The following is a 27,801-nucleotide window of genomic DNA, read 5'->3' on the forward strand; positions in this document are numbered from 1 at the left end:
CTATTATACATTTAAAAGAGGGCCAGGGACTAAAGGAGAAAATAATGCTCGTGTTTACGCTGGCGTCATTGTGTCCATACCCGCTTGCACTCGATAAATAACCCGCTCGTTAGCCACCGAAATACCGGCACTTGAACACATCTAGTACATAGCGAAACTGAAGATTGCACCTACAATTACGCGATTCGGCACGACAAAACGTTGGCTGTTAGATCATCTCCAAGTTTTCATTTTCACTTCGAAATAATAATAATAATAACAGCAACAGCAGCCACAACAGTCACTAGACAAACAAAAACACAGTGGCCCTCTGCGCTGTTCATGACTCATTTCTAATATGATGAAAAATTGGGAGAATTTAATTTTTTTTCGTACAGAAGACGGCAGGCACTACTGAAACAACCGACTATCTGTTATTCTCATTGCTGTTATATTCGATATATGCGCGGGAGCAATCTTCCCTCTGCTGGCGTTTCATTCTGCTGCTTCCAGCTGCTACTGCTCCGAAAACAATTTCTGTGAGCATTTTTAATTCGCAATTATTTTCGTAGTTTTGTTTATTTTCTGTTTTTATTTTTTAGTATTTGAACGATCAATGTTTGTTTACCGTTGTTGTTGTTGTCGTTGTTTTAACAATTGTTATTGTTGTGTTATTTGAAATCGATCGGTTCGGCTGTTATAATGATGTTGATTGGTTTTGTCACTATTTCAAATAGGCTCTCGTAACAAGTAGACGGTTAAACACTTGGTTAGATACTGATTGCAAGTACACTCTCGAATTAAAACAGTCGATTTGCCCTGCCCTGTCCTACCCTGAATCATCTGCCTGCCTTACCTAGCTTCCCGCAAGTGATCAATGTTTACACAGCACAACGAACTGTATTTTTATTATGATGGTGGGGAATTCAGAAGCCCCCCTTCAAAACATAAGTTTTGTGGGTGCTGGAGCTGCTGCTGTTCGCGGGTAAAATGCACATGGTTGTTGTTATTGTTGTTTTACACACCTGTACCTTGTACACTCCCCATATCCAGCAACAGTTGGAAAAACGATGATGAAAAGAAATCGCATTATAAATGATTACTGATAAGATAATAGAAAATATTTTATTTTTTCGTATACAACAGAAACACAGTGTTTGCAAAGTGGAAAGTTATGATCTAAGTTTATTTTACTTTCAAGTTGAGATACCCATGTTGAAAACGAAATAAGACAGGTCCAATTTTAAATGAAAAGCCATTGGAACTAAAGCACTTGCTATAGAGCTAGATTAAGACTAAAATGATAGAGCCGATTCCTTTAAAAATGTTTCATCTCTGCATGGGACGAGTAAAGAATATTTTGGTGTATTGTTTAATGATAAAACATAAAAATTTGTTTTGTAAATTCTGTACATATTGAGTTGATTTCAAAGTACTGTGCCATTTTGATGTAACTTTAGCGATTCAACAAAAAACTTTGGAATTTATGGTAGACTTGTTCAATGACACGCTGAAAGTGTGTTAAAGAGTATTTTAAATAAACATTTTCTAGCTTATATATTGCAATTATAAAAAATACTATTTATGAGAATTACCCTATGTTCTCATAAATAGTATTTTTTATAATTGCAATATATATGCTAGAAAATGTTTATTTAAAATACTCTTTAACACACTTTCAGCGTAAATATGAAAAATACCTTGAATAATCTTCAATAACACTGCAATCTATCTCTGTATAAAATTTAATCGAGCTAAGTACATTCATTCAGTCCAAAATTGGCATTTGGTTAATGAGGTTTGTCAACACTAACGATAATTCATAGTTCTTATGAAAAAATAGTGGACATGTCGATTTCAAAAATCTTGTAACTATAATACAATTATATATTTTTCACAAGGATCATCTTCGTAATTATAAAGAACATATAGGAGAATACTTTAGAATTTAAATTCGTTAAAAAAATATAATATATGAAAAATGTAAGTATGATATTTTTATCGATGCCGCCCTTAGGATCAACATTTTTAAGGTTTTCCTCTAGTCGGCATATGGGTGAAAAATAATCACATTTCCGATCATTTTGGCTCAAAATTAAAAAAAATGTTAAATAAGTGCTCTAAATAACGATTCACTTATAACAAATTACTATTGAGTTATTTTACATAAATGAATTATTTAGCCATGCCGAGAATTGGATAAAAGGTTACCGAAGTCGGCACCATGTTTTATAATTGTAATATTTTAATAAATAAAATTATTTTATATAATTTTTTAAATACAACACAGATGGAAACATCCGATAATAATAATTTATTAATGAAAATAGCAGAAAAATCAATTAAATAAATAATTTCTGTTTAACTAAAATACGACATGCCGACAATTGGAAAAAAGTGCCGACTATTGGCACATAGACACTATTTTATTTAATTATTTAATTAATTATTATTATTTAATCTACATAATACAAATTATTTAAACAAATTTTTAGTGTATCAGAGAGTAAACAAAATTTGGAAACATATTCACCTATATACAATATTGTGAAAAAAAGTTCTCGAGGTGGTGAAACGTTTAAAATCCTTAAAGTGCCGACTATTGGTGCACTTACCCCATATACATTTTTTAATTTATTATGAAATAATAATATTAGTTATATTATTTTAAATTTTTTTATTAAATAGTAATTAGGTATACATTTTGCCAGTGATTACGATTGATGTTTTCAAAAACATAATAGTAGTCACCCATTACTACAATTACCAAAAAATGTAGCTGAAAATATTGACGTGGGTTATATCGTTATAATTCATAGTAGTATAATGAAGTTATTACATTTAGAAGCGCCGTACGATGGTTCACAAATCGATTTACCTGTCCAAACTGAAATGTTTGGTTGTCACGGAAATATGCTTTAGAGTGCCATGTTTTAGCCCATAGATACTTATGTAAACAATCCGTTCGGCTCCTTTTTAGGTCCAAAGAAACATGGGGTCTAAAATATGGCCTCATTGGTCATAAGGCTGATGAGGCCATCGTACAGCCCGAAGAAAAGTAAATTTTGTCATTTTATACGTATTTTTTCACATTTCAACCGCTGTAGCTCAGTCAATCCTCAACCGATTTACCAAATATATATCTTGTTTGAAAGGAAAAATTATACTCTTCGAAAGAAAACAAGAATAATATAAATCTGTTAAAAAGTAAATAAGTTATTCGAGTTTTAAATTGAAAATCCATGAAACCACGTTTTTCTCTATATTTACCGTTATAAAATAAATTTTCGAAGTAACCCAGAAAAACCAAAGGTATTTTCGTGGTCCAGAGACTCCAACTAAACAGAATTGGTACATTAGAACCCCTGCAATTTTTTTTTTATCTTGTAGCACAGTGTTATCATCGCTATCAGTCTTGTTGAAATTCAGATCCTCTAATTGTTCATTTTGTTTTAATATGCCACTCAAAGTTTGACTTTTAAGGCTATATTTTCTAGTGGCGGACGTTGACGTCTCAAGGCCACACACACTATCAGAAATAGCTGTTTTCTATGGCATTTTCGTCAATACAAACACGTTTGGTCTTATATTTGTAATTTCGAATCATATTAATATAATATATTTAAAGACAAACTCAAAACTTTTAAGGAAATAATATAGCACTAACTTTATATGGCGGAATGTGTCCCACTTTGAAACACTGAATGTACGTACCCCGATAGATTTTTTTATTTTTATTTTTGACCTCAAGCTCGATAAGCCATCTATAATTTATTGTTTTAATTTTTTTTTCTATCGGTCTTCTAAAAACAATATATTTTTAATTATTTTTAAAAGAATGTACATTGTAATTAACGACTTTTTAATAATACTGCCTTAAAATTTTAAATGTTTTTTACACGAAATACTTACGAAATGGAATGGAAATATTACCAAAACATCTGTAAAAATACAAAAACCGTAAATCTAAATAATTTTATTAGCTAGAGATTAAAAACTTTGCAACAGTTATGTACAGTGAGAGATTCATATCGAAAACGCGATAGCCGAATGTGTCCCAGTCTCCCCTATGTTTAACCATCTTTCCAAACATCTATCTCAAATGTCAATTTATTGTATTATCGAATATTTGTCACCAATTGAAGTCTACTCAAAACATTCCTCTATTGCAACCTCAAACTTGTTTCAAACATATACTGATCAAAAATAACGTTCCCATGATTATCATTAAGCAACAACATCGGAACTGTGAACATTTCCTTTCCTTCATTATCAATGGAAATAATTAATTTTCACATCTCCACTATTTCCCTAGCAGACAACTTGAATTCAAATCAAGGCAAAACAAAAACTTTAATTTCAATGCGACAATTTACAAAACGACGCCATAAAATTTATTTGTTTAACAAATTTTGCAAAATCAAAATCTTCACTTATATGCTAATAACAAAAATACATACACTTATTATATATAGAGCTACACATACATTCATACATACACTGTAAAATTTGTATTGTCGAAAACAATAATGAAATGAAAAAAAAAAACAAAAACAAATCAAGTCTAAATGTTAGTCAATACGAAGTAATACTGAGAATTTCACATCACATGATTTTCTTTTTTTTCGAAAATTGGACGAGCAAATAGTCATTTCTGACAAATTAAAATATGGCTTGATTGAATGGGGAATGAGAAAAAAAACATTTTTTTAAATATTAATAAATAGGGTTATGTATTTACACTGACGATTTGGGAGATGTTGGATTTGTCAAAAGAAACCTTGATATCTGTACCAAGATTTTAGACACGTGCTGAAAGGATAATTGGCTCGGCTTCAATTTCGGCAACTTTTTCCTTCAGTTCCTGCTCCTCTTCTTTGAGCTGTTCTATATTTTTGGCTGTGGTCGATTCAGTTTCTTTGTTGGCAACAACAGCAATTGTCGAAGAAGTTGTTGGACTGATTTCTGCTGTTGGTGTGGTTGATTCGGGAGTGGTGGGTGTGACTTTAGTTGATTCTGTAGTGGAGGTGGTGGATATGGCTGCAGTTGATGATTCTACGGAGGTGGTGGCGGTTGTAGTTGTTTCTGTAGTGGTGGTGGTAGATGATTCTGTGGCGGGAGTAACAGTAACTGGTGCATTTGTATTAGGCACTGATGTAATTTCCGTTTTAGAAATGCTAATTTTAGTTATTTCCGGTACTTTTTCACCATTTTCCGTTCGGGTATGTTTTATTTCAAAGGCGGGTATTAAAGGAAACCGATTACCATGATGGGGCTGAATGGCGATACGATCGATTATGATATGAGCCGGCACACCAGCAATTTCAGGAACCCTTTCCGTCGTTTGTAAAATTACCCTACGCTCTTCACCTTCCACGGGAATTGTCGTTGTTGCTGTCTCAACACTAGGTGTAGATTCGGTTACTAAGTTCCGTTTGTTCACATCATGATCATCTACTTTCTTTTCAACAGTTGGGCGAATTTCTGGAATTACGGCAGACTGATCATGTGCCACATTGTGGACACTTAAAGCAGATGCAAACATACTTCCTTCCATTTCATTGATCAACGATTGTAATGAGATTTGTTTCAATGCCCTGTCAGGATTCTCCTCATAAATGCGTCTCTTTACAATGTCACTTTCTTTCGGTGGGTTTCCGAGTTGGGCAAAACTCAAAAGACCAGCAAATAAATCATTGTGGGGTTTTGATTGATCTACGGGTGCGGAAGATACCCTGGCCACAAGCAAGCACACCACTGCCAATAATCTAAAGCTCTCCATTTCAGTCGGAACGGTAATACAACCGTAATTGTTCACTGAGAATTTTTGTCGAATGTTTCGCTTCAGCGGTGACTGTGATAATGACAAATATTGCTGGTGATGCGAAGCTTTTTAAAGCCGCTTCATCATTTGACTACTGTTCGCCAGATTGAAGTCAAGCGAACAGACGCAGTATCAACTGCTTTAAACTGCTGATGCGAGGCTAATGTGGGTAGATTATGGCTTTGTCCCAAAGGTGCGAAATGTTTGTGTTAATAGAGATTTCATTTGAATTTTGACAAAAAATACAAATTTTTATGTTTTTAGGATATCTACTCGTACAGTTATTTCTTTTGATGGTACTTCTTCATGTTTTTATATAATTAGTATCTACTTTGTGTGGTACAGTGGTGCCTAGTTAAATGAAGTGGTTAAATATGAATTGGACCACTCACAAATATGGCACTTCCGCAATCACTTACACGACTTTCAGAGGCAAAATCAAACTTTAAATGTTAAATAAATCAAAACCCATTACTTTTTTACAATTATCCCTTAATACTTTTTGTAGAACTTTAGGAGTACTATCAGTGGTAAAAAAATTGAGGACCTCCGGTTTTTATCTTTCGAGATAAAGCCACAAAAGAGCGGTCACTCACCCCACTTCAAATATACATGACTTACGACATAATTGTGTGAATATTTTGAACTTTTTATATTTTTTACATGAATAAGATTTATCTCCTACTTAATACTTATTAAGGCTACACTCTTGGTATATATTTTGAAATTAATAAACCGAAATAAAAGTAAATCGTAGATCTACTTGACAAGCCAACATTTCCACCAACGTTAAACTATGTTTTATATATCAATTCATAAACATATTATATATATATATATATATATCAATTGGAGTGTCCGATTTGACCCAAAATATCATTGAGATTTTTTTTTTGTTTTAATTAAAATATCAATCCATATTTGGAGGTATTACTTTACCACATTTGTCGTGTGAATATAGCATCATCAATTCAGCTAATAATATTTATGGGAACAATTCGGTTTCAAATTTAACATTTTTTCAATCTTTATTTAGAACAGTGGTCAAATTTGTGATATTAATTTATGTTTTAATTGTGATAATTAATAAAAACCAGCGAATATTGAAAAAATGCGGATTATGTTAGAAAAAACGAGTAAAATAGGCATGACTGTAGCAACGGATATTACTATTACAGTAGATTACTTTTATAATGAACACCCGTTACAATGAAATTTCGCGAAGTTTTAATACTTATTTTACATAAAAATCTTTACTCTTATACCGAACTACGGATATAGCCAACTTTTATTAAAACGAATTATTTTTTCTGTACCAACTTTCAGTTTTCTTTTATTTTAAGTCTGTTATAAAGTTGCTATAAATATACATCATATTTAACGATTGACATTCTCAAAAAAGTTAATTTGTAAGTTAAGGCAGGTACACATTTTCAAAAAATATTTGTTTTTATACTGTTTTTTCACGAATGATCTCTCACATTGAATGTAATGAAGAACATTTATTAAATACATTTTTTAGTTTAAAATCTGATATAAATTAACGTATTTTTCCTGCTAAGCCTTTGTTTTGCCTTACATTGGATATAACGAACTTGCTTCGCCCCCACAAGTTCGCTATAACCGTACTTGACCGTATTTTTTTTATCGAAAAGACAATAACCTAAAAATAACACCAACAGTTTCCAGTTGCTGGCTATATTTATTGGGTGTCAAATTGTTTTGCAGCCGAGTCGGAGAATTTACATATACACACATTTATACATATATGTGTAATAAATATGATTAAATGGAGTGGGAAACTATTCGTTGGTTCAGATTTATTTATTGCTATTAAAATAGCACGCAGCTTCAAAAGACAACGTATTTAAAATTGTACAATTTACGTCATAATTAATTTATTTTAAATATTGTTGTTGTATTTTTTTTTTTTTTTTGATTTACCTTTAATGAGATGTATGTTGTATTCAATTATTAAAATAAAATTGGTAATAAGAACCACAAGATAAAACTGGATCATTTGTTTAAGTCAATCAATTAGGAACTTGATTTCATTGGGGGGTTTTTAACAACGAAAATCAATATTTAATCCTCACACAACAATATTTACACGAATACACACAGTATATGCATACATGCATATATAACAATGTATGTATATTTCAGACTTGACTATGTGTAAATTAAATGTTTAAGCTCGGGAATTTTCCATTGTTTTAAGAAATAAAAAAAAACAACAAATATAAACAATACAAATCAAACGGCATTCACCAAATAAAACAAATACTTCACTGCCATTCAATAACTTTGATTATAGGTTGACAATTGGAACATATTTATTTGTGCGGTTGAATTCTAATAAAAAGTCATGGATTTACGAAATCTTAAAAAAATGTATTTTTGATCTTCCATTTGAGCCCTTGATGTCTTCTTTGATTATTCGTATTTACACGATAATTGTTGATCATACGTCATGGTGTACAAACATAATAAAGAAATTTGCTTTTGATATTGAACGTGAATTGCACGATAGCCCAATTATTAATATTACACGGCAATGAATAACAAAGCACAGTTTGCCCATTTATCTTTTGGATATTCAGAAAAAATAGAAATATATAGAAATTTATGTAATTTTGACATTCCCAATTTTTTGGAGAAATCACATCCTTGCAGAACAATTTTAAAATAAATTCGGAACCAGTCTCGGTTATTTGGAGGTTTCAAGCGTATTTTCGCACCAATGTCCTCTAATTTATTAAAACCTATTTGAAGAAAATTTTCAATGTCTCGCCCATTTTTAAGTTTGTAATTTGGCATTCACATTTATTAGTGAGTAGAAACGATTTGAAATGATCAATATATATTTTATTTGTTATCCTTGATCAGTTTAAACGACACCACTCGATTTATGGCATTTTTAATTTTTGAGTCGCATTTTCCAACCGATGATTCATTAATTTGGAAATCCAGATACAAAACCTCTTGGCAGAACATGTTCAATGTTGATCTATAATAACATAGTCCCCAATGATTTGCAAATCATTTTTCGAATATTATTGGCCAGGTTTTTTCACTATACCAAATATAAGTAAGTGATCTGGGAAGACAATTGACAATGGGGTCCATGTTTTGATCATTTAAGGATCCCATCGATTTTAGCTATTTGAAATAACCCTTTTATTTTAAATTACTGTCTAATTATTGGATATAGATTATAGTCTATAAAAAAAAACTAGGGCGCATTTGGTACTTTTTTAGAGCTCTATATCGCAGTACTTACTCAACAGATATAACAACTTTATGGCTGGTTAATGTCCTCTGATACTTAATTATAAAAAATAGTACCAAAAACATATAATAAATTTGTATTAGTTAAAATTTTTAGCAGTTTTGTAAAAAAGTCAAAATCGTGGAATGTGCCCCTACCTAGGGTAGCTTCGACATTTGATGGGGCAAATTCGGCACAATAGTCATAGCTTTGTAATTATCACCGCTATCAGCCTGGTTGAAATTCAAATCCCTAAATGTTCTATTTTGTTTTAAGATGCGACACAATGTTTTCACGTTTAAGGCTATGTTGGGGATTTTGACGTCTCAAGGCCATTACCACAACCAGAAATAACACAATCGAAGGAATGTGCCACAATTTAAAATGCCGAATCAAAGGTACTTTCTAATGTTTTTTTTTTTAATTTTATTCTTCCAATCTTCTAAAAACATTATATTTTTAAATATATTTATCAGAATAAACATTGTAAGTAACGACTTTTTAATAATTCTGCCTTAAAATCTTTAAAGTTTTATACACGAAATACTTACGAAATTGTATGGAAATATTACAAAAACATCTGTAAAAATACGAAAAAATGCATGTAAATAAGCTCATTAGCTAGAGATTTCAAACTTTGCGACACTTATTGTTTTTATACTCGATACCTATGGATCAAAGCTAGTGATGTACAATGAGAGCTTCATATCGAAAACGCCATTGCCGAATGTGCCCCTATGCCGAAGGTGCCGCAGTCTCCCCTATATGCTTTCCAATATCTGTATGACAATGAGCAACATTTTGTCTACATCATCTTTGAACAAGCGATATTTTAGTGAATTTCTTCAAATTGGTTAATATTATTTTGTACCTTCTTCTATACTCTCCTTGCTTTATACTAAAATAATATTTAATTCTCCAAAATAGTTTATTATTAATTTAAGTTCAAGAAACGTTGGACCTTTTTGATATAGTTCGGTTCATTTTCAGTATAATTCCAATATATATATATATATATATATTAATTTCTTTATATTCCAATATAACCATCTTCAGAGATAACGTTTTATAAAAAAATATAAAATGATAAAATATGAGCTATAGACAAGATACTTGGAAGATCAAAAATTGTTTAGTATTCTTTTCAATAAAACTATTTATAGATAACAAAATAAAAAATATTTATAGAAAATATAATAGAATATAATTACATTCTGAAGTAATATGGATGCCATAAAATATATTATTTATGAAATTAAATGATATCGCAAATCTTATTACTAAATATACTTTACACATGTTAAAAACATAATCAGTAACAACAGGTAAAAATTAATATATTAATATCAGACAATAAAATTGACTTGTATTAAAAAAATATTTACTTCTATAACACAATAGCGACTGCTTATTTATACATATAGCAGACACAATTCCAAAAACTGTTAAATTCAAATTAAACAATTTTGCTGAAAAACACTGAGTCAGCAGATATAGTCAGGCTGCAGAACATTCGTTCCGACAACAAGTTTAACTTTAATATTTATATCACTTCATATAGTGGCGTTTTTTAAATTTTCTTACTAAAAATATGTGTGTGTGCCCTATACTTAAGGAAAACAAACATATTAACAAGGGCAAGGAAACAATACAAAAGTTAGTGGACAGAGAGTGTTATACGTTTGTTTTGTTTTTCGCCAGGAAACACGCTCCAAATTATCCGCAATTAATTAGCATATTCGGTCAAAGTAAACAACAGCGTCGTCGCACCTCCCTCTCTCTATCATTTGCTTTACTTTAAATTCAAGTTATAACTTGTAGATAGAGCACCCTCCCTTTGAACAGTGATCGTCGACGTCGTCACCATTAAAATCTAGCACTTTTTCTTTGAAACCACTTCTCCACGTTTCACAGCCAGATTGCCAATTAACAGCAGCAGGGATGTTAATTGTCCGCATGACGGCCTGACTATTACTCTTTGTATGGACCGATACATTCTCAAAACGTCAACATCGGTTCGGCTGTGTGTGTGTTTATGACACATTGTTGTCGGTGTTAAAATAGTATTGATCCTATATAAAAGTCTGTTTCATTATAAGGGTGATCTCAATACATTGTGCATTTCGGTCTGTGCTGGTGGCTAGGAGAAACAAAACTAATCGCTTTCTTTAAATATTTCCGATTCTGGTGGTTGTAGTACTGTTTTGTGATTGTTCTTATCGCAGGACTACTAAGGATAACCAACCGAGAAGTAAACAGCAACAGCTGAGTTTGTGGAACACAAGTGGATTAGAAAATAAATCAGGAGTACAAAATGAAAAACTACCACGTAATAGCTGTATGGTGTTGCCTAGCCACCTTGGCCACATTTAGTTGGTCATTGCCAGTTCTCGACGCCAGTTCCGGCATAGATAATGACACCATCGAGGCTTTACATGCCAGTCTAAATGACACACCAAAGAATCTGTAAGTGACATAAACATTACCAGTATTAGTAAGTCGCTCTAATCATGATCTTTCTTGCAGATATGTGGTCAAGGCTGTTGTCTATGAAATTGGTATTCTCACTGAAGTTGGCGAAAATGACACCAGTTTTGAATCACAGGAGCGAGTTGACTTGACATTCTACGATACACACACCAACAATAGTCACATCGATTTGGGTAACATTCCACTTCCCATACAGACGAATGTTACGGGTCAAGTTTTAACCGGAATAGCACCAGTTAACATTGGAGCATTTAGCAGCCCCGCAGAACTGCTGAGTGCGCTTCCATTGACGGGTAGCATTGTGAATATCACACACAGCGACACTGCTTTCTATCAGCTAACAAAGTCCAGTACCAATGAGGATGAGAAACCGAAAATTATCAGTGAAGATGAATTGGCTAACTTGCCGCAAGTGGCATCGCTGTTTCCCTCGGCGGGTCTACACTCAACAGCTTCCAAAACCATAACTGACGAAGATGATGCATCAAATTCTTTAGAGGTTAACTGAGCAGAAATTGTACAATTTTTACAATTTTTTTTGTATAGAAAGTAGAGTTTAGAAAAAGACTGCAAAACAAATAATTGGATATTAATTTTTTGTATAAAATAATAGAGCAATAGATATTGGCTGGTACAAGTTAGCTGAGCTACACATACATACATCCATGTAGTTTTTGTTAACTTAAAATGTATATTGTAGATCAGTATACATAAACACACATACATACAGACATGTTACAAATATACATATATTTTTACACAAATTCTGAAAAAATTCTATTAATTTTTTTCGATACATTTACGGCTTGAATATTTATTAGATGATTAAACAATAATTTACCTAAAAAATATAATTTTTGGTGAGCATATTTAGTTGAAAGATCGATACTCAATGATATTAACATACAGTAAAATCTTGAATTGAATTGGTTTATTTTTTATTAATTTCGTGATCATTAAAATAGTTTTGTTTCTTACTAAAAAATAAAATTATTCATTGGAACAATATGAACTTTAAATATAGTGGGTACAATTTTCAATAAAATAGGTAACTAAAATATTCAACTAGTTAATAAATAGATGTCCATAGGTTATATAGGGTTATTCATTTCGTGGTAAAAATAAATAAAACACATGACATATTTTTTCATGATATATCTTTTTATTATAAAGTTTAAAAATTGACATTGTGTGTGAAACACTTCACTATTTAAATGATCTGTTGCAAGCAATGATTCCTTTGGGCCGACCACTTTTAGACACAATTTGGGCAGTGTCTCAGACATAACTTGTATGTTTTGCTCAAGAATTGAATATTTATCTGAATAAACATAAAGGGGCCATTCGATATCGCCACGACGATAAAGCCATTTTCGCTCGAGTTGTTTGGCAAATGGCACCGACTTTTTGAAACTACATATTATCCAAGTCGTATTCTTCAATTGCAGGCAAAAAGTCGGTTAGCATATGACCACCTTTACCATTAGTCACCTATGTTATTTTGTCACATAAGTGTGTAATGTACATTTATCAAAGCTCGGTCAGCCAAAACTTAACATTCTTTTAATATATTGTTGGGTAATAATTGGTATGACAGAAATTTCCATCACTATGCAAAGAAGGGTTAAAGCTCGATATGTGCCTGTGACAAGATCACAATTTTTTTGTATGCGTCAATGTCGGACTTCCAACTGTAAAGAAAAGCAGTCATAAAAACTACTTTGTTAACTGCTAATTTTTTTTCACTGTAAACGTTTGTTGTTGTTGCAGCTGTCCTATTTCTTTTACCCAATGAGCTAATGGGCAGACGTTGGCCAAGTAGGACTCGGGTCGTTTCAGTTCGTAGACCACTATGTCGTGGAAACGGTAAAAATTTATAAATATCAGTTCTTCAAAAATTCAAATGCCTTTCTCAATTCGAACTCATTCACTGAACTTTGTAAAAAGACAACACTGAGTAGTATTTTGTAGCAATGAACATAAATTTTGACACTAAGATTTCTCTCAGTGCTCAGGGCTCAGTCGACCCGATCTTATAAATAAAAAAACTCTGAAATATAAGTTTTAAAATGTTTGCTTTTTATTATATTATTTATAGTATTAATAAGAAGATTTATTTATTTACTCAAAATTAAAAATAATATAAATTATGTGTAATAATATAATTATAAATTGTTTACCTTTAGTGTGTATACCTTATATTTTTACTTAAATTTGTTATTGTGTTTTTTTATTTTTGTTTCTTTATGAATAATCTAAAGATGTTTTATTTCACATTTTCAAATTATTTTCTCTTATCAATCATATAGACAGATATATGTATATATGTAGACGTTCTCTCAATTAATATTTATATGTAATATTCATAACTGATTACAAATTAAAAGAGGAGGATACGTGCATTTTTATGATCTGAATACATGTTGCAGATGCAGAAGAGAGTGTGGGTCTTGTTTTGTCCCAAATTGTTTCTATAAACAAATGCATGGTTATTAATCAAACGCGTGATTTTTTCATGTATTCATTGTATGCATAATTTTGCGTTTATTGTTTTATTTGCCATTTTAGTTTGTTGTTGTTTTTTATAGTCTACGATTCTATGCTTATTATGTATTTAACTAATATACAAGTACCACTTGTGGTTTTGTAACTTTTCTTTTTTGTTTTTGTAATTACTGTGTTTTATGGTTCTTTCCTCTTCTTCCACATAGAATAAGATCAAACAAACGAGAAATGGTTTCGAATCTGAAATTCATCAGTGTGTGCTTAAGAAAGAATCTAAATAAAAATGGAAATTGTGCAAAAATAAAATTACAATTTTGACATATGGAACTTCTGTGGTTGGTGGTTGGGGTATTGGCATTGAGATAAAATAAGAAGTGGATGGAGATGGAGGAAACACCAACAATGTCTGTTTTTATGTTATTCATGGGAGTAAACATTTCTATATTTTACACAGCAGCCTTTTTGAAGTTGTTGAATATTCCAGAGCATTGTTGTATGGAGTTGCTAAAACTATTATTTATCTTTTACATATAATGTAGAGAATTTTCAATTGGTTTTTCTTTTGTTAAAGTATATCGTGTTGTGATCAATGTTCAGCCCTTAATAAAGCGACATTTTGGCGGCCTCCTCGCCAACACATTTTCGCTGCGCCTCCATGTATGTATTTGTTTACCAAATCTTAACTGAAACATTTAATCTGTAAAATAAGAAATGGGATTCGTTGAAAGCGTTATTTCAGGTTTGATTTGTTTGAACACTCACCAATAACATGAGTATCCATGTTAGAAATGCGCGATTTTGATGCAGGTTGTGGTATTATTGTTATTTCGTCGTTTATTTTTAATGGCTTCAACAGAGAATCGTTTGCAGCCGATAAACTATTACGACCGCTACCACCTGCCGACGAATTTGTAGCTGGTGAATTCTTTTTGCCATCCATAGCCTTTTTGGCCACTGTACTGTGAGCAGTGTAGACATGCGTCTCAAACTGTTTATACATGCCAAAGGTGGCCGTACAAACGGTACATTTATAGGATAGATGAGCTGGTTTCAGTGTCATATGGTGGTCTCGCGACACATGGTTCAATAGCTTCCATTGATACATCTGAAAATAAAGGGAACCAAGGGTAAGTATAAGTGATTCCAAACTGAAATATCTTGTTTTCTTGTTTTTTTTTTTTTGTATTTTTATAAATACTTACTCTGCCGCATACAGGGCATCTTCCTGCATCTTTGCCTTTATTGGCGGCTTCTTGCATAGAGCTTGTCACCAAACCATGAGAGCCCAACAAGTGACGCTCCAAACCCTGATCTGTGAAGAACCTAAACTGACACTTTTGACAATTCAATGGTGGTCTATTATAAATCATCTTAGGGTGGATCTAGAATGGGATATATACATTAATATAATCCATAGTATTGGAGAGGGTCGTATTACCTTCACTTTGTGCATCCACTGCATATGATTACGCAATTGTTCTAAATCTTTTATGTAACCATCACATATCTCGCATATAACAAACTGAGCCTTGCCACCGGCTGGATTTTGACCCGGCTTCAAACCGGGTGGTGGTACTTTGCTGGTAGTAGGCGACTGCGCTGACGATCCAGCTGCTTGACGAGGTAGTGGGGTTATGGAAATGCTAGGTTGGCCCGTGCTAAGTTGTTTTTTAGACGATGCTGCACTGCCTGGCAGAATTTGTCCTGCGATATTTCCTAGTTGGTAGTTGTTTGGTAGAACAACATTCGTAGCTGCAGGATTTCGGACTTGGTTAGCGGCACGAATCATTGCCCCAGTGGATGGAGGTATATTCTTATTTCCCACGGGCATTTGTGGCGCACGTCCCCTGAGCTTGTTGGCTGCAGCAGTTTGGGCTGCCAAGGCTGCAGCTTGCAGATTCCTGGCCTGCTGCTGCTGTTGTATAGTAGCCAAAGCTGCTTTTTGGGCAGCGGCCTGTGCTGCCATTGCCTGGTAAGCGGTGGCTGTCCCCACCAAACCATGTCTGGGCTTAATACGTGGAATTTTAGCGGGGGCTTCCCAATCGTTGGGAGGTGCCAGATTGATTTCAGGCCGGAATTTCTTAGCACATACGGGCTGATGGCGAGCCAATTTAGCTTTGCCGTTATCTTCAAATCCACAGTTGGGGCACTGATGATAGGGCAAGGGCTTAATGAGTCGAGCTTTGATGTTGTGGACTGCTTCCATGTGGTAGACAATTTCTGTAGCATTTCGTATTTCAAAAATACAGAAGTTGCATTTGTACATGGCGCCATTCATGTGAGGAGTTTCGTAGTGGTTCGCCATGGCAAGTGCAGATTCGGATTTGAAATTACAGAACTCACAGCGTTTCATGTTGAACTTGAAGGGTGCGTTCTTTTTCTTTGAGGCCTCCATATTAGCGGTGAGTGCTGCAATTGCCTTTTCGAATTCGGCTGTATTGCGACCCAGACTCTTGCGCATTTTTCGCTTCTGAAGACGTATCAAGTCATTTTGTACATATTCCTGAACTAGGCCAACACCAATGTCCATAAAAAATTTACCCAGAGGACTTTCGAAATAGTTCTCCTGGCCAGGTTTAGCAGGTACACTTGAATTGGTGCCTGTTGCTGCTACCGCAGCTGCTGGTTTTATCGCTCCTTTCAGAGCGGATATATCATCAGATGCTTCCTTTATTAGGACTTTTGTACGAACACCCGATTCCGAATCATCATCATCGTCTTCTTCGGAATCTTCGTCTTCCTCTGACCAAGAATCATCGTCGCCTTGCCCTCGTTTCTTCTTTTTGGCACTTTTTTCTTCGCGATCTTCTTTGTTCTGTTCGGTCATCATGTCAAATTCATCGGTTTTGTCCACCACCGCCAAATCTTCTTTCGTAAAAGCGAATTTGTCTTCCAATTCTTTGACGACATTTTTAATTTGGTCAGAGGGAGGTTTTTCATAGATATACGGAACTATAAATGAGGGGGCCTCTAAGACAAACATATCGTCTGTCAGGCCGGGCAAACAATTGGCATTGGTTGTGCTATTCAAACCGGGCAACATAGGCATGCCGGGTATAGACGAGGCTGCCGCTACTGTGGCCGCCGCTATGGGCGCTCCTACGGGTACAAGTTTTGGTGGCCCTGTTACTGGCGAGGCGGGTGTTATATTTACAGGATATACAACAGCGTTTTTATTTGCTGCATCTGATGCGGGACCCATCAAAGATCTAGCATCTTTAATACTCAACTGTCCCTGGGTTGGTGTTAGACTATTACGTTGCCGCTTGTTGGGGGGCTGAGATAGGTCATCTTGACCACCAGTAGCATCCAATTTACGTTTCGAGAGATCATTCGGCGCTGGCGGTGGACTATCGTCTTCTATGACCACACAATCATCGTCGTCATCATCTTCAACTACTGCGGGAGCTTTCGATGTCGCATCAGGCGTCTTGGAGGGAAGCGGCGTAGTTGATGTCGATAAATTTGTCGGCTTCTCGTTTTCATTTTCCGAGTCCGAACCAATGACAACTGCGCCATCAGAATCTTGTGCTTGAGGTTTTTCTTTGTTTTGCGAATCCTTGGTATTTGAGGGCTCGGACATTTCAATATCGGAGTCATCACCCAAATCTACAACACCATCTGATTGCTTCTCTTCCGCCGAAGCAGAACCATTTTGGCTCTGTTTTGAATTTGGTACAGCCAATGGATCGGGATTTGTGTGACTGGAATTATCATTGGAAGTGTCATCGACATGATTTGCCGATCCATCTGCACTGATAGCGCCCTCGCCATCTTCGCTGTGGTGTGTCTTTGATGCTGCATGACTGTCATTTGTGTTTGTGTCGTTGTCCGAGTCTCGAGCATGATTTGAAGAATGCGTTTTTCCTGCATCTGAACTATTTACACTATCACAGTTTTGTGATATACTTTCGCAGGCATTTGATGAGTCCTCGTTTGCGTTGACGTTAGCCGATGTCTTTGAGGGAGGTTCTGTTTTGCTATTGCTATTTTCATCACGATCTCTAATGTCAGCTTCCGCAGCACCGCCACCTTCTCCAGTATCTGTTGAAGAAGTTATCTGTGAATCGTCTTCTTCAGTATCAACACCATCCACGTCCATACTTTCACCCTTGTTTCTATTTGGATTTAGTTTGGTTGTCTCCTGGATTGTCTGACTGTTGCCACCCTCGTCGTTGACGTTTGTAGGACTCCCATTTTCTTGGCCACCACTTGTTGTTGTTGCCTCAGAATGTTGTAGGTTAGCCGCTGATGATAAACCTGTACCTTCCGGCATAGAAACATCAACTTCAGTCATATTCTAGAATTGACGGTGCCAGAGATTTTTTGTAGATTTCAGTAATGTACAGGAGATATCCGATGTCTTTAAATACCGATGTTGAGATTAGGAAAACTGTAATTAGAAAAGAAACATGTGTTAAAAAATATAATATTTTAATATACCTTAATATTCGTCGGTGTTCTTAAACTCTATGACTTTGCAATATCACTTTTTCCTAATTTTGCATTGAAAATAATAACAACATACATATGTATATGTATGGTTTGATAAATCATAATACAAAAATAAAAGATAAAAATTAACCCTATTAACAGTTTTTAAACGTGAATGATAAAGATTTCTAATTTGGCGCCAAAAATACCGATGACCTTTAATACATATTAAGTTTAACGGCATGTACATTAGAACTTTTTGTCAGATTAACCTCCTCTGTGAGGATTTATATGACTTTAATGCAATGGAATTGACAATTAAAATCCACTGTATTTATTAAATCCAGTATAATGTAATTTTAAATGTACGATTAAAATAAATGCTTAATAATCAATAATCGTACTTCCAAAATTGGTGTTTTCTTAAATTTTTATTTGGAAACTCCAAGCAGAGAGATCATGGTTAGTGTGACTAAATTTCTTCGCTGATTATATATCCGAATTATATCTCTTCAGTCGTATATGTGTACAAATACAATTATATAACTATTATGTACATTGGTGTATATAAACAATATATATATATATATAGCTTCAAAGCACATTGGGTAGTAGACTGTCCATTTGTAAAGTTTGCGACCGAACAAAACATATAACTTTTTTGTTGTACAAACATACATACACATCGACCGACTATACGACGTTTTGAACAGCGTGTTTGAACTGACATTCTGACGACTCAGTTGGTGTTCAGTCTTTCGAAATAGTGTTACAAACAGTCGATCCAACAAACGGTCGGACGGACGAACAGACGGAATAAGTAGCGAAACAAACGGCCAGACCGACAAATTGTTAAACAAGCGACATAAGAAAACATAACAAACGACGAACATGAAGCTAAAGCGCACATAGCAAGAATATTGTTTGCTGGTTTCGCTATAAGTGAATCAGTCAGCCAGCCAACCAGCCAGCCAACCATTCAGTCCGAAACAGCGTGTGGAGTAAAATAAAGAAACTAGAAGAAGAACGGAACGGAGCGCACTAGTAGCATGATTAGCGGTGTGCAAGAAGAAGACATTGCCGAGTATGTGTTTTTGCAGCTTCTAGCTCCGGATGACTACAACAACTCCCATCCAAATACCTACAACGTGGTTCCAAAAGTTAATTTTTGTGGTATGTGTAATAGTGGTAATGGTTAGATTATTCATACCCTGAATGATGTTAAATGCATCATCAGCAACGGCAAATTTCAAAACATGTCCATAGTGTGGGTTCGAATCATGTTAAAAACTGCCATCAATGCCTCCAACCTCCACAATGTATGTCCTGGTTTGAGGGCTGGCAATCACCAAGTCATCGAATGCATGGAAAGAGAATTGATAATGGCAATGTGCGTTGGAGAACTTTTTGGCTTCGACCTCCAAAAGAAGATAGGTTTGCTTGGTACTGATGTGGGGAAGGAGAGGCGTAACAAAAATAATTACAACAAAGTTTTTTGACCGGCTAACGGTAACGCATAGAAAGTTTCCGTGATATCAAAACACGACACACAACACTCTTGAGAACCAACAAACAACTAAAGGTTGCCAAAATAATCAAGAGCAGCATTGAGTACAAAAACCGCCGAGAGCCAGCCACCAACCTTCTGTCATTTACAATGAGAGAAATAGAGAGAGGAGAAGCGCGTGAGAATATATGGTGAGTGAGTACGACTGTCTGTCAGTATATCCGGCAGTTGTAAGTGTTGTATTTGAAAGGTTGCTTAGGAAAAAAATTGAATAAAACAGAGTTACCAGATGCCCTATTTTTATTTGAATCTAAGTCTGGGTTTTATATTTAATTTCATGCAAAAGAAAAAAAATAAATAAATACTATTTCCAAATTCATTACCCTGATGATTCATTTGTTTCAGTATCTAACAAATTAAGAAGTATAAAAGTACATTTACTTATGACCGATTTTAAATCAACTCGATTTACAAGATACAGAAAACATTCCTACCGTTTAGACATAATTATTGACATATACATGATTGAATACACAAATGTTCATTTACACAGGTAAACTTGTGAATAAATGTGGAAAGTCTCATTTTTTAGCAACATTATAACACAATTTGATCTGTTGCTGAACCTACTCTGTACTCAAAAAGTTGTATACGTTTTCAAATTTATACGTTTTAAATTTACGAAAATCGTTTTGGATTAATGTAATATTCTTGCAGGTTCTGAAACAGACCAATGACTGTCACTTTTCTTGATTAAGAAAAATATTTAAAATAATTTGTTGTTTGCAATGCTCCACTGGTATTCCTAAACATTTTAAGGACACATAAACCTTCCTGTACGCACTTTCAACATATAAGGTATGTACTTTCAACATTGGGGTTTATCATTTGTCGTACTATCACAAATAGTACGAGTTGGATACGTACAAAGTTGTGTTCCAGAAGGTGCAATACACATAGTATTTTGCAAGACAAGTGAATATAAATATTAAAATGGTTTTATTTTTCAAATGAAACCTTTTCAATTTAATGAATCAAGTAGGGCTTCCTATTTTCAACTCAAAATTATATTTTTTAGAGTATATATATAACAACTTATACAATCATGTATGTCATCTTTATTTTTAATGTACGACTTCCCAAAGTATATATATATATATATATATATATTTATTATTTATGCCCGGTAACCTTCACAATTATAAATAAATATAAATTTTGTATAGCTCCATATAACATAATCTACCAATTTTCATTATTTTAAAGAATCGAAACAAATATTCAATGGTATTATGGAATTTAAATGGGGAAGATAACACTAACAAGTGTAATCATTGTTAATAAATTTGGCCATCATATAACAATTTTGAACATCATATATATATATATATATATATTAACGGCCAAAACGCCACCGAAAATAGTATTTAATAATTATAGCATAATTATGTAAGAACAAAATCCCTTTACAACTAAAACATACAACATGTACTATTACCGTCGATTATCTCATGGATACAAAACTGTACCTTTTCAGAGCAACACTGCGGTAGTTAGCAGCAGTGTTTGCTCCAAACAACACATTTTAAGAACTTCACCACTGAGGGTTGTTTTTACATTTAATCGTGACAATCAACAGAGGAACAAACGAGAGCCATCAGCAGTTGCTAAATATTAAGAGAACACAGCTTCTTTGGACGATAGCAAGTCAAGAGAATCTCATGGTTCTCTTGATGTTGTTGGAAATGTTTTGTTTGAGTATTCATCCCATAAACAAACAACGAGATACACCAAATGTCACTAAAAGATGGAATAGAATTGGAATCAACAAAACATATTCAACAATTTTGTTGTGTGTTTGAACGCCTAGCATACAACAACAAAACGCGACAACGCTGCCAAACAAAATGTACTGCTCTGAACCGCATAAACCAAACAACCAACCATTCACCACGCATTGCATGCACACCTACCCGCCGCCACTACACCAAATTGCCAAGAATATGGTAAACAAAACAAAACCGATGAACATGCTAAACGAAAACGGCGGAAACCTAAATAAGAACACACAAACAAAGACTCGTCTCGCCGCACAATCTCTGCCGTCATCAGTCATCATCATAGTCATAGCATAGATGCCGCTTTTTAAAGACTTTGAAAATGGAATGTAATTCAAAAAGAGATTTAATTCGATTCATACAATCTGCATATCAATTTACTTTCGAGCTAAGAGATGATGCTCGGGAAAATAACTCGAAGCATTCATGGAAAATTAAAAAAAAACAACAAATCAGATCCAGATAACAAGGTGTAATCAAGACTCCCGAGCCGCGACTCATGAGCTACACGTATTGCCGTAACATTCAAAATTCAATTTTTTGAAATGAGGTATGGTTGTTGTTTAACAAAAAATAAAACACCAATCCACAACAACAGTACGACGAACATCGTGACAAAAGGGAATTGACTAAAACCGTTCAAAGGGGAGAAGAGATAGAAGTCAAAAGCAAGAAAACGATGAACAAGTTATAAAACAGATTTCGTTATAAAATATATAAAATATACTATAGTAACATAGAAAGGAGGCGGTTGGAAAGAGTTACGTGCAGAGCGGGGAGGGGATGGCTGGCTAAACATTTTTCACAAAACTGTGAAAAAATGCTTACCATAATGATGGAACGATACACGGGGGGTAAAAATCAGTAATGGTCAGCAATGTATGTATATAAAAATTACAAAAAAAGCTAGAATAAAATTACATATTCAAACTGTTATCATATTTCTTAAGGCTCGTATTCGATTTAATTTTTACAAATTTATCTATTCTTACATAGAATATCTCTTTTTTTGCAATTGGGACATTTGGCTAAATAAATGTTTCCTTAAATGACCTTTGTCCAGAAGATTAATTCTGTATTCTGTGCAGAGCCAAATAATGCTTCTTATCAATATTTTGTCGGGATCTCATGTTAATGATGCAATAAGCCCTAATTAGTATGGTCGTTTTTAAAACGATCTATGTATTTTCACAAGAACATTTTTATTATAAAGTAACATATTGATACTTGATTAATGTGGGTCAAAATATTAGAGATATCGCGTGAATAATTGAGTCCAAACATCCAGATGTAAAGAAGATGGAAAAATAATAATATCAATGTTCAAGTGTATTGGAAAAAAGCATATGATCGCGAATCAATTTACTTTCTAATATGCATGATTGAATAAATCGTAATCAATGCACCGAAACTGCATTTTTGCCAACAAGAAGATTAGGATTTCACACGGATAATTTCCAAATGCTGTGCCCTTTAAGGTTTTTAATAAATTTAGCTACTAATATAGTTCTGTATCTTCAAAAATGATAAAACAATACTTTTTAAACCTCGAACTATATAAAATGCCAATAAAAAAGCTTTTTTAAGACAACGTCGACTGAGAATTCACTCCCAGAAGCCATGTTAAATATAACCTGCGGATTTAAACATCTGCTACAATGTTCATTACAAATTATTATTTATCTACTGAAAATAATGTTACATAAATTTAAGACCAAAAAGTTTTAACTGTACCATCAGAATTTACTAAAACATATTACTTCAAATATAATTTTCCTCTTCAAATTATAATTTGATATAAAAAACGAACATAAGACTACGTATATAAATATGTATACAGATGTATGCACATATCTATTATCGCACTATACATATTTTAGTATGTATAACTATAAAATTATATGAATATCTCAATACATATGTATATATGTATATAAAACTTATGTATTATATATATATATATATATATATCACTATACGTTTGTATGTATGTATATAAACGGATAGCTTATTTGAAGTATATAGTGTGAATGTCTGTACGGCAAATCATTGATTATGTTCTAATGGACATATATATGTATAGGATACTATATGTATTTGTCACAACCACTTAAATATACACACCTACATACCTGTTCAACATTTATATGTATGTATAAAAAATCGCCACTCCAGCCACACTGCGATTATGGTGTTATACGAAAATTTCCCAATTTATTGATCGATTTTTTTGTTTGTGACAACTGTTTGTTGAACTCGTTCTTGTATTATTTGCTTGCCTACTAGTCCTCCTCCTGCTCCTCTTCGTCAGCGTTGAAGGATAACTTTATACTTTTTTTGTTGTCCGATTTTTTGCGCTTCTCGTCCTTATTTGACGACTTTGTTGATTTCGATGATGATGATGTCTCTAGTGCTATATCTGAACCCTCTTTAGAATTATGTTTTTTACGAAAGACTATGGGCTTACTTAAATCAGCGCGGGCTTCAGCGGCTTCTGTAATATATAAGAAATAATAAAGTTTAATAGTGAAAATGTATTTTTCTTGGCACCTCAAATCGTAGCAACTTCTGCGATATCTCTTCTTGAATTAAATAACAGTAAACAAATACAAAATTATTTATGACACATTTTTGCAACCAATAAAACATCAACTCCTAAATCCTACATTAAAACTAAAATAAATATAATATAGAGATCCAACACAACGAAATGTTGTTTTGTATTTATTCTACTTTCAATGAAAATCTACTTAAACAGATATTTTTATTCAGGAGAAAAATTAAATGGATATGCAAAAATACGAGATCCATATAGAACGGACTTAACGGACGGCCGTACTGAACATGTTATATTAAGAAATTTGTAAATTCGAACAGAACCGATGCCCTGGTTTTACACTAAAAGAAACCCTTAAAGTTCTTAAAGTTCTATAAAGTTTTAAATAAGGGCTGTATGACATTTATTATGCCAGAAATCTGAAATTATGCATCTATATCGCACTTTCTATAAGTTGGTCGAATAAGTGTTTGTGTTCGAATATTTCATGTTATTTCAAACCTAATGTCAAGGTTATACCAATATAATGAGGAAGATAAAAAACTTGGCCGTTTAATAATATATATATGATATTCTACACACATTCTTACAATTTATTTAGCGGGAATATAGATGCGAAACTAATTCTAGTATGTTATGTTTTGGTACATAAATGGAGTACGTGTACTAATTTACTTTGCAATAAAAGACGAATTATAAATTCGATGACCAATTTATATATCATTACAAAGAATCCACCTTACATCATACTTACTCTAAATAAATTCTTATAAAAATAAGATAATATATATTTTAAACAAGTATAAGTCTGCATTACATTATGACTACTCAAATAGCCTAACCACTATATAAACAAATTATTATAAATAAATGATCAACATTTTAAATATAATTACGTGGATGCATTTTAAAATCTTCATGATATCATGGCCACTCAATTGAGAACAAAACTTTTTAATAATATTTTTAAATAATTGAATCTAAGATAAATTATTCAAAAAATAAAAAAACTTAAGTAACCTAAATGACCGTTACACATTTCAAAAGTGTTTAAATTTAAATATAAAAAGATTTAATAATGATTCGTAAATATCTACCAATAAAAAAGGGTACCATTTTCATTGGATTTATAAGTGCATAATATAATAGTAGGAACGGATTTCAGGATAAAAACAATGGGTTTCCCTTCCCTACTCCAACAATACGGATAAGGACGAATAGAAAGACGTTGAAATAGTGCCGACTACTATTCTAATGACTCAAATGGTTTCCAAGTAACTTTAGCCCCTCACCTCTCGACCTTTTTTAACGCTTGTGGGGCCACAAAGAAACAGGCAACGTAATGGCTGTCCTAGCTCATGTTGTGCCATTGTATATCAGTGAAAAACCAAACACGCAGTTATTGGATGAAACCATCTATCCATCTTTGTTCTTTCACCAAGTGTTTTTCATGCGATAATTTATCACGATTTACCCTCTATCCTATTCTTTGTTGTTTATTTCATTATGCACCTTTTATCATGTTCAGTCTTCTCTCTATTCCTATTTTAGATTTCTTTTCTTACTATGCTTTCCCGTTCTTGGCATCTGCTTTGGCGTTTTACTTTGGACAAAAAGGTGGTATTGCATGGAACCTGATGTCGAATATTGAAGGAACTGTTATATTTTTGTTTGATTTTATTGGACGCCAAGGATGCCATTCTCATTGAACAATTTACTTTTTGTAGAATCAAAATCAAGAAATAAATTCCTCCAACCTTAGTAGAAGTTATCCTCCATGGCTATATTGGTGTCTCTAACATATTGTATATTATTTTCGTTGGTTGGTTTATTGCGCGGGCTGTCTTGGCATAGTCTGACGACAGCTGCTTCTGTTGCCTCCGTCGTTTTCATCGTCGCCGCTACTCTTGTTGTTGTTGTTTCATTCCGTTTTAATGTTCACTTTTATCATCGTATTTGCTTTAGCGGAGCCCCAGTTGTTGGATTGTTGGCCGAATGTGTGTATGTGTGAATGAGTGTCACATAGAATCGACTTCATTTTTTCCCAAGCAGATGAATTGAGGGTGCTCCGCTGGCAAAAGTTCCAGGAATTTCAAACATTTCCACATTGGGCAATCCATATGTCCATAGTGTAATGACTCTATTATTTACATTTGTTGGAGGACTATAAATTAAGAAGTTCACATAAAGTAATTGTGATTTTTATAAAAAAATTGTCGAGTAAAAAATGTGAGGTTAGGAAAAAACTTTTTTCCTAAGGACTTGAAAAACTGCATTTGGACCAGAAAATTCTGACGATGAAAACCACGACATTGTAGGCCACAGAAAAACTTTGAATACGGCAATACGTTTATCTTTTTCAGGAAGAAAAATTCAAAACTATGTAAAATCAACAAATTTTTTGGCATACCTTTTAATATTATTTTTTTTATTAAATTTTGTTAACGTTTTTTACTATGCACTGTTGTTTTCTATTTTGTTTCCAAATATATGGAAGTATTCACTGCATAGTTATTGGAACATTTCTTTCACTTTCAATTCACACAATATTTTTTTTTTTTTTGCTAGATTGCGAAAAATATTTTGTTAAATTTTTTTTTGTATAAAAAAGAGGAGCGTGGAAACGACGAAAAGAAAAAATAACTAACGACAGACCAACGCTCGACTTCTGACTCAACTAAAACCAAAATGACAGCTAACTGACAGAACACACTCACACAACGCCAACGAATAACAACACAAAACAAGCACAAAGTAAAGCTATGGACGGACACACGCAGACGGACGGACAGACATGCGAACATCGCCATCAGCGCAACACAATCGTCTCGTGGTGCACTCACTCAGAAGCGCACTACGCCGGAAAGGTTTTGCTCGCCAAGGGATCGGCTATTCGAACAGAGTTCATCCTTAAATGCGGCGTTTGTTTATATTTACCTTTGGCCAAACGTTTTTGTTCCGCCTCAGCTTCTTGCGCAGTAAGATCACCAGAGTTTAACACCACAACCAATGGTTTTTCGTCCTCACGTTCTGGTTCGTCACTGTCCGAAATATTGTCCTCCAAATTCTCAAGTTTTTGTCTCTAATCATTGAATAAATTACAATTTACATTATTTTCAACTCGAATTGCAATCCGCATGCCGACATTAAATAAACAAATCACCTAAAAATGTCGCAAATAAATCACCTTTGTGTCGACGTTTGGCCCCTCTTTGTAACCAATTTCTTGCTTTAGTTTTGCTAAAAAGGATGGATCTTGTGGTTTTATATAGGCAATATTGCGCTTAGACATAGTTCGACTCGACAACAACACAAACAAACAATATTAATAATTTATTATTATTATTACTGTACACATTTCACGCCACAAATAATCGAATAACAGAAAAACAAACA

At 33.6% G+C, this 27,801-nt stretch overlaps 4 protein-coding genes across 4 annotated transcripts; 1 reads left to right on the plus strand and 3 right to left on the minus strand.

Moving 5' to 3' along the window:
- Positions 1-4,778: 4,778 nt before the first annotated feature.
- Positions 4,779-5,772, minus strand: LOC133328755 (uncharacterized). The gene has a single exon (XM_061537303.1). It carries the CDS (start codon positions 5,759-5,761, stop codon positions 4,781-4,783), a length of 981 nt encoding a protein of 326 aa, XP_061393287.1. The 5' UTR covers positions 5,762-5,772; the 3' UTR covers positions 4,779-4,780.
- A 5,588-nt stretch (positions 5,773-11,360) lies between these two features.
- LOC133328757 (uncharacterized) lies at positions 11,361-12,072 on the plus strand. Its single transcript, XM_061537304.1, has 2 exons — positions 11,361-11,540; positions 11,601-12,072. The coding sequence occupies exons 1-2, from the start codon at positions 11,389-11,391 to the stop codon at positions 12,070-12,072; spliced, it is 624 nt and encodes a 207-aa protein (XP_061393288.1). The 5' UTR covers positions 11,361-11,388.
- Positions 12,073-14,761: 2,689 nt separating this feature from the next.
- On the minus strand, positions 14,762-18,366 carry LOC133328758 (uncharacterized). Its single transcript, XM_061537305.1, has 4 exons — positions 15,508-18,366; positions 15,272-15,451; positions 14,832-15,174; positions 14,762-14,766 (listed from the first exon to the last, which is right to left on the minus strand). Exons 1-4 carry the CDS (start codon positions 18,364-18,366, stop codon positions 14,762-14,764), a joined length of 3,387 nt encoding a protein of 1,128 aa, XP_061393289.1.
- Positions 18,367-24,124: 5,758 nt separating this feature from the next.
- LOC133328749 (uncharacterized protein KIAA1143 homolog) lies at positions 24,125-27,763 on the minus strand. The gene is made up of 3 exons (XM_061537297.1): positions 27,593-27,763; positions 27,343-27,487; positions 24,125-24,342 (listed from the first exon to the last, which is right to left on the minus strand). Exons 1-3 carry the CDS (start codon positions 27,695-27,697, stop codon positions 24,131-24,133), a joined length of 462 nt encoding a protein of 153 aa, XP_061393281.1. The 5' UTR covers positions 27,698-27,763; the 3' UTR covers positions 24,125-24,130.
- Positions 27,764-27,801: the final 38 nt, after the last annotated feature.

Source organism: Musca vetustissima, unplaced genomic scaffold, assembly GCF_032173495.1.
Source record: "Musca vetustissima isolate MV318-11 ecotype Yass unplaced genomic scaffold, APGP_CSIRO_Mvet_v1 utg1769, whole genome shotgun sequence".
Classification (NCBI taxonomy): domain Eukaryota; kingdom Metazoa; phylum Arthropoda; class Insecta; order Diptera; family Muscidae; genus Musca; species Musca vetustissima.

What these genes read in the sequence shown, in the direction of transcription:
- LOC133328755 (XM_061537303.1), bottom strand. Translation starts at nt 5,761, where the DNA reads ATGGAGAGCTTTAGATTATTGGCAGTGGTGTGCTTGCTTGTGGCCAGG.
- LOC133328758 (XM_061537305.1), bottom strand. Translation starts at nt 18,366, where the DNA reads ATGACTGAAGTTGATGTTTCTATGCCGGAAGGTACAGGTTTATCATCA. An exon ending in AGTGGATGCACAAAGTGAAG is followed by an intron (nt 15,452 to 15,507) that starts GTAATACGACCC and finishes ATCCCATTCTAG; the next exon opens with ATCCACCCTAAGATGATTTA. An exon ending in GATGCCCTGTATGCGGCAGA is followed by an intron (nt 15,175 to 15,271) that starts GTAAGTATTTAT and finishes CTTTATTTTCAG; the next exon opens with ATGTATCAATGGAAGCTATT.
- LOC133328757 (XM_061537304.1), top strand. Translation starts at nt 11,389, where the DNA reads ATGAAAAACTACCACGTAATAGCTGTATGGTGTTGCCTAGCCACCTTG. An exon ending in AATGACACACCAAAGAATCT is followed by an intron (nt 11,541 to 11,600) that starts GTAAGTGACATA and finishes TCTTTCTTGCAG; the next exon opens with ATATGTGGTCAAGGCTGTTG.
- LOC133328749 (XM_061537297.1), bottom strand. Translation starts at nt 27,697, where the DNA reads ATGTCTAAGCGCAATATTGCCTATATAAAACCACAAGATCCATCCTTT. An exon ending in GGCCAAACGTCGACACAAAG is followed by an intron (nt 27,488 to 27,592) that starts GTGATTTATTTG and finishes TTCAATGATTAG; the next exon opens with AGACAAAAACTTGAGAATTT. An exon ending in ACAAAAACGTTTGGCCAAAG is followed by an intron (nt 24,343 to 27,342) that starts GTAAATATAAAC and finishes TATATATTACAG; the next exon opens with AAGCCGCTGAAGCCCGCGCT.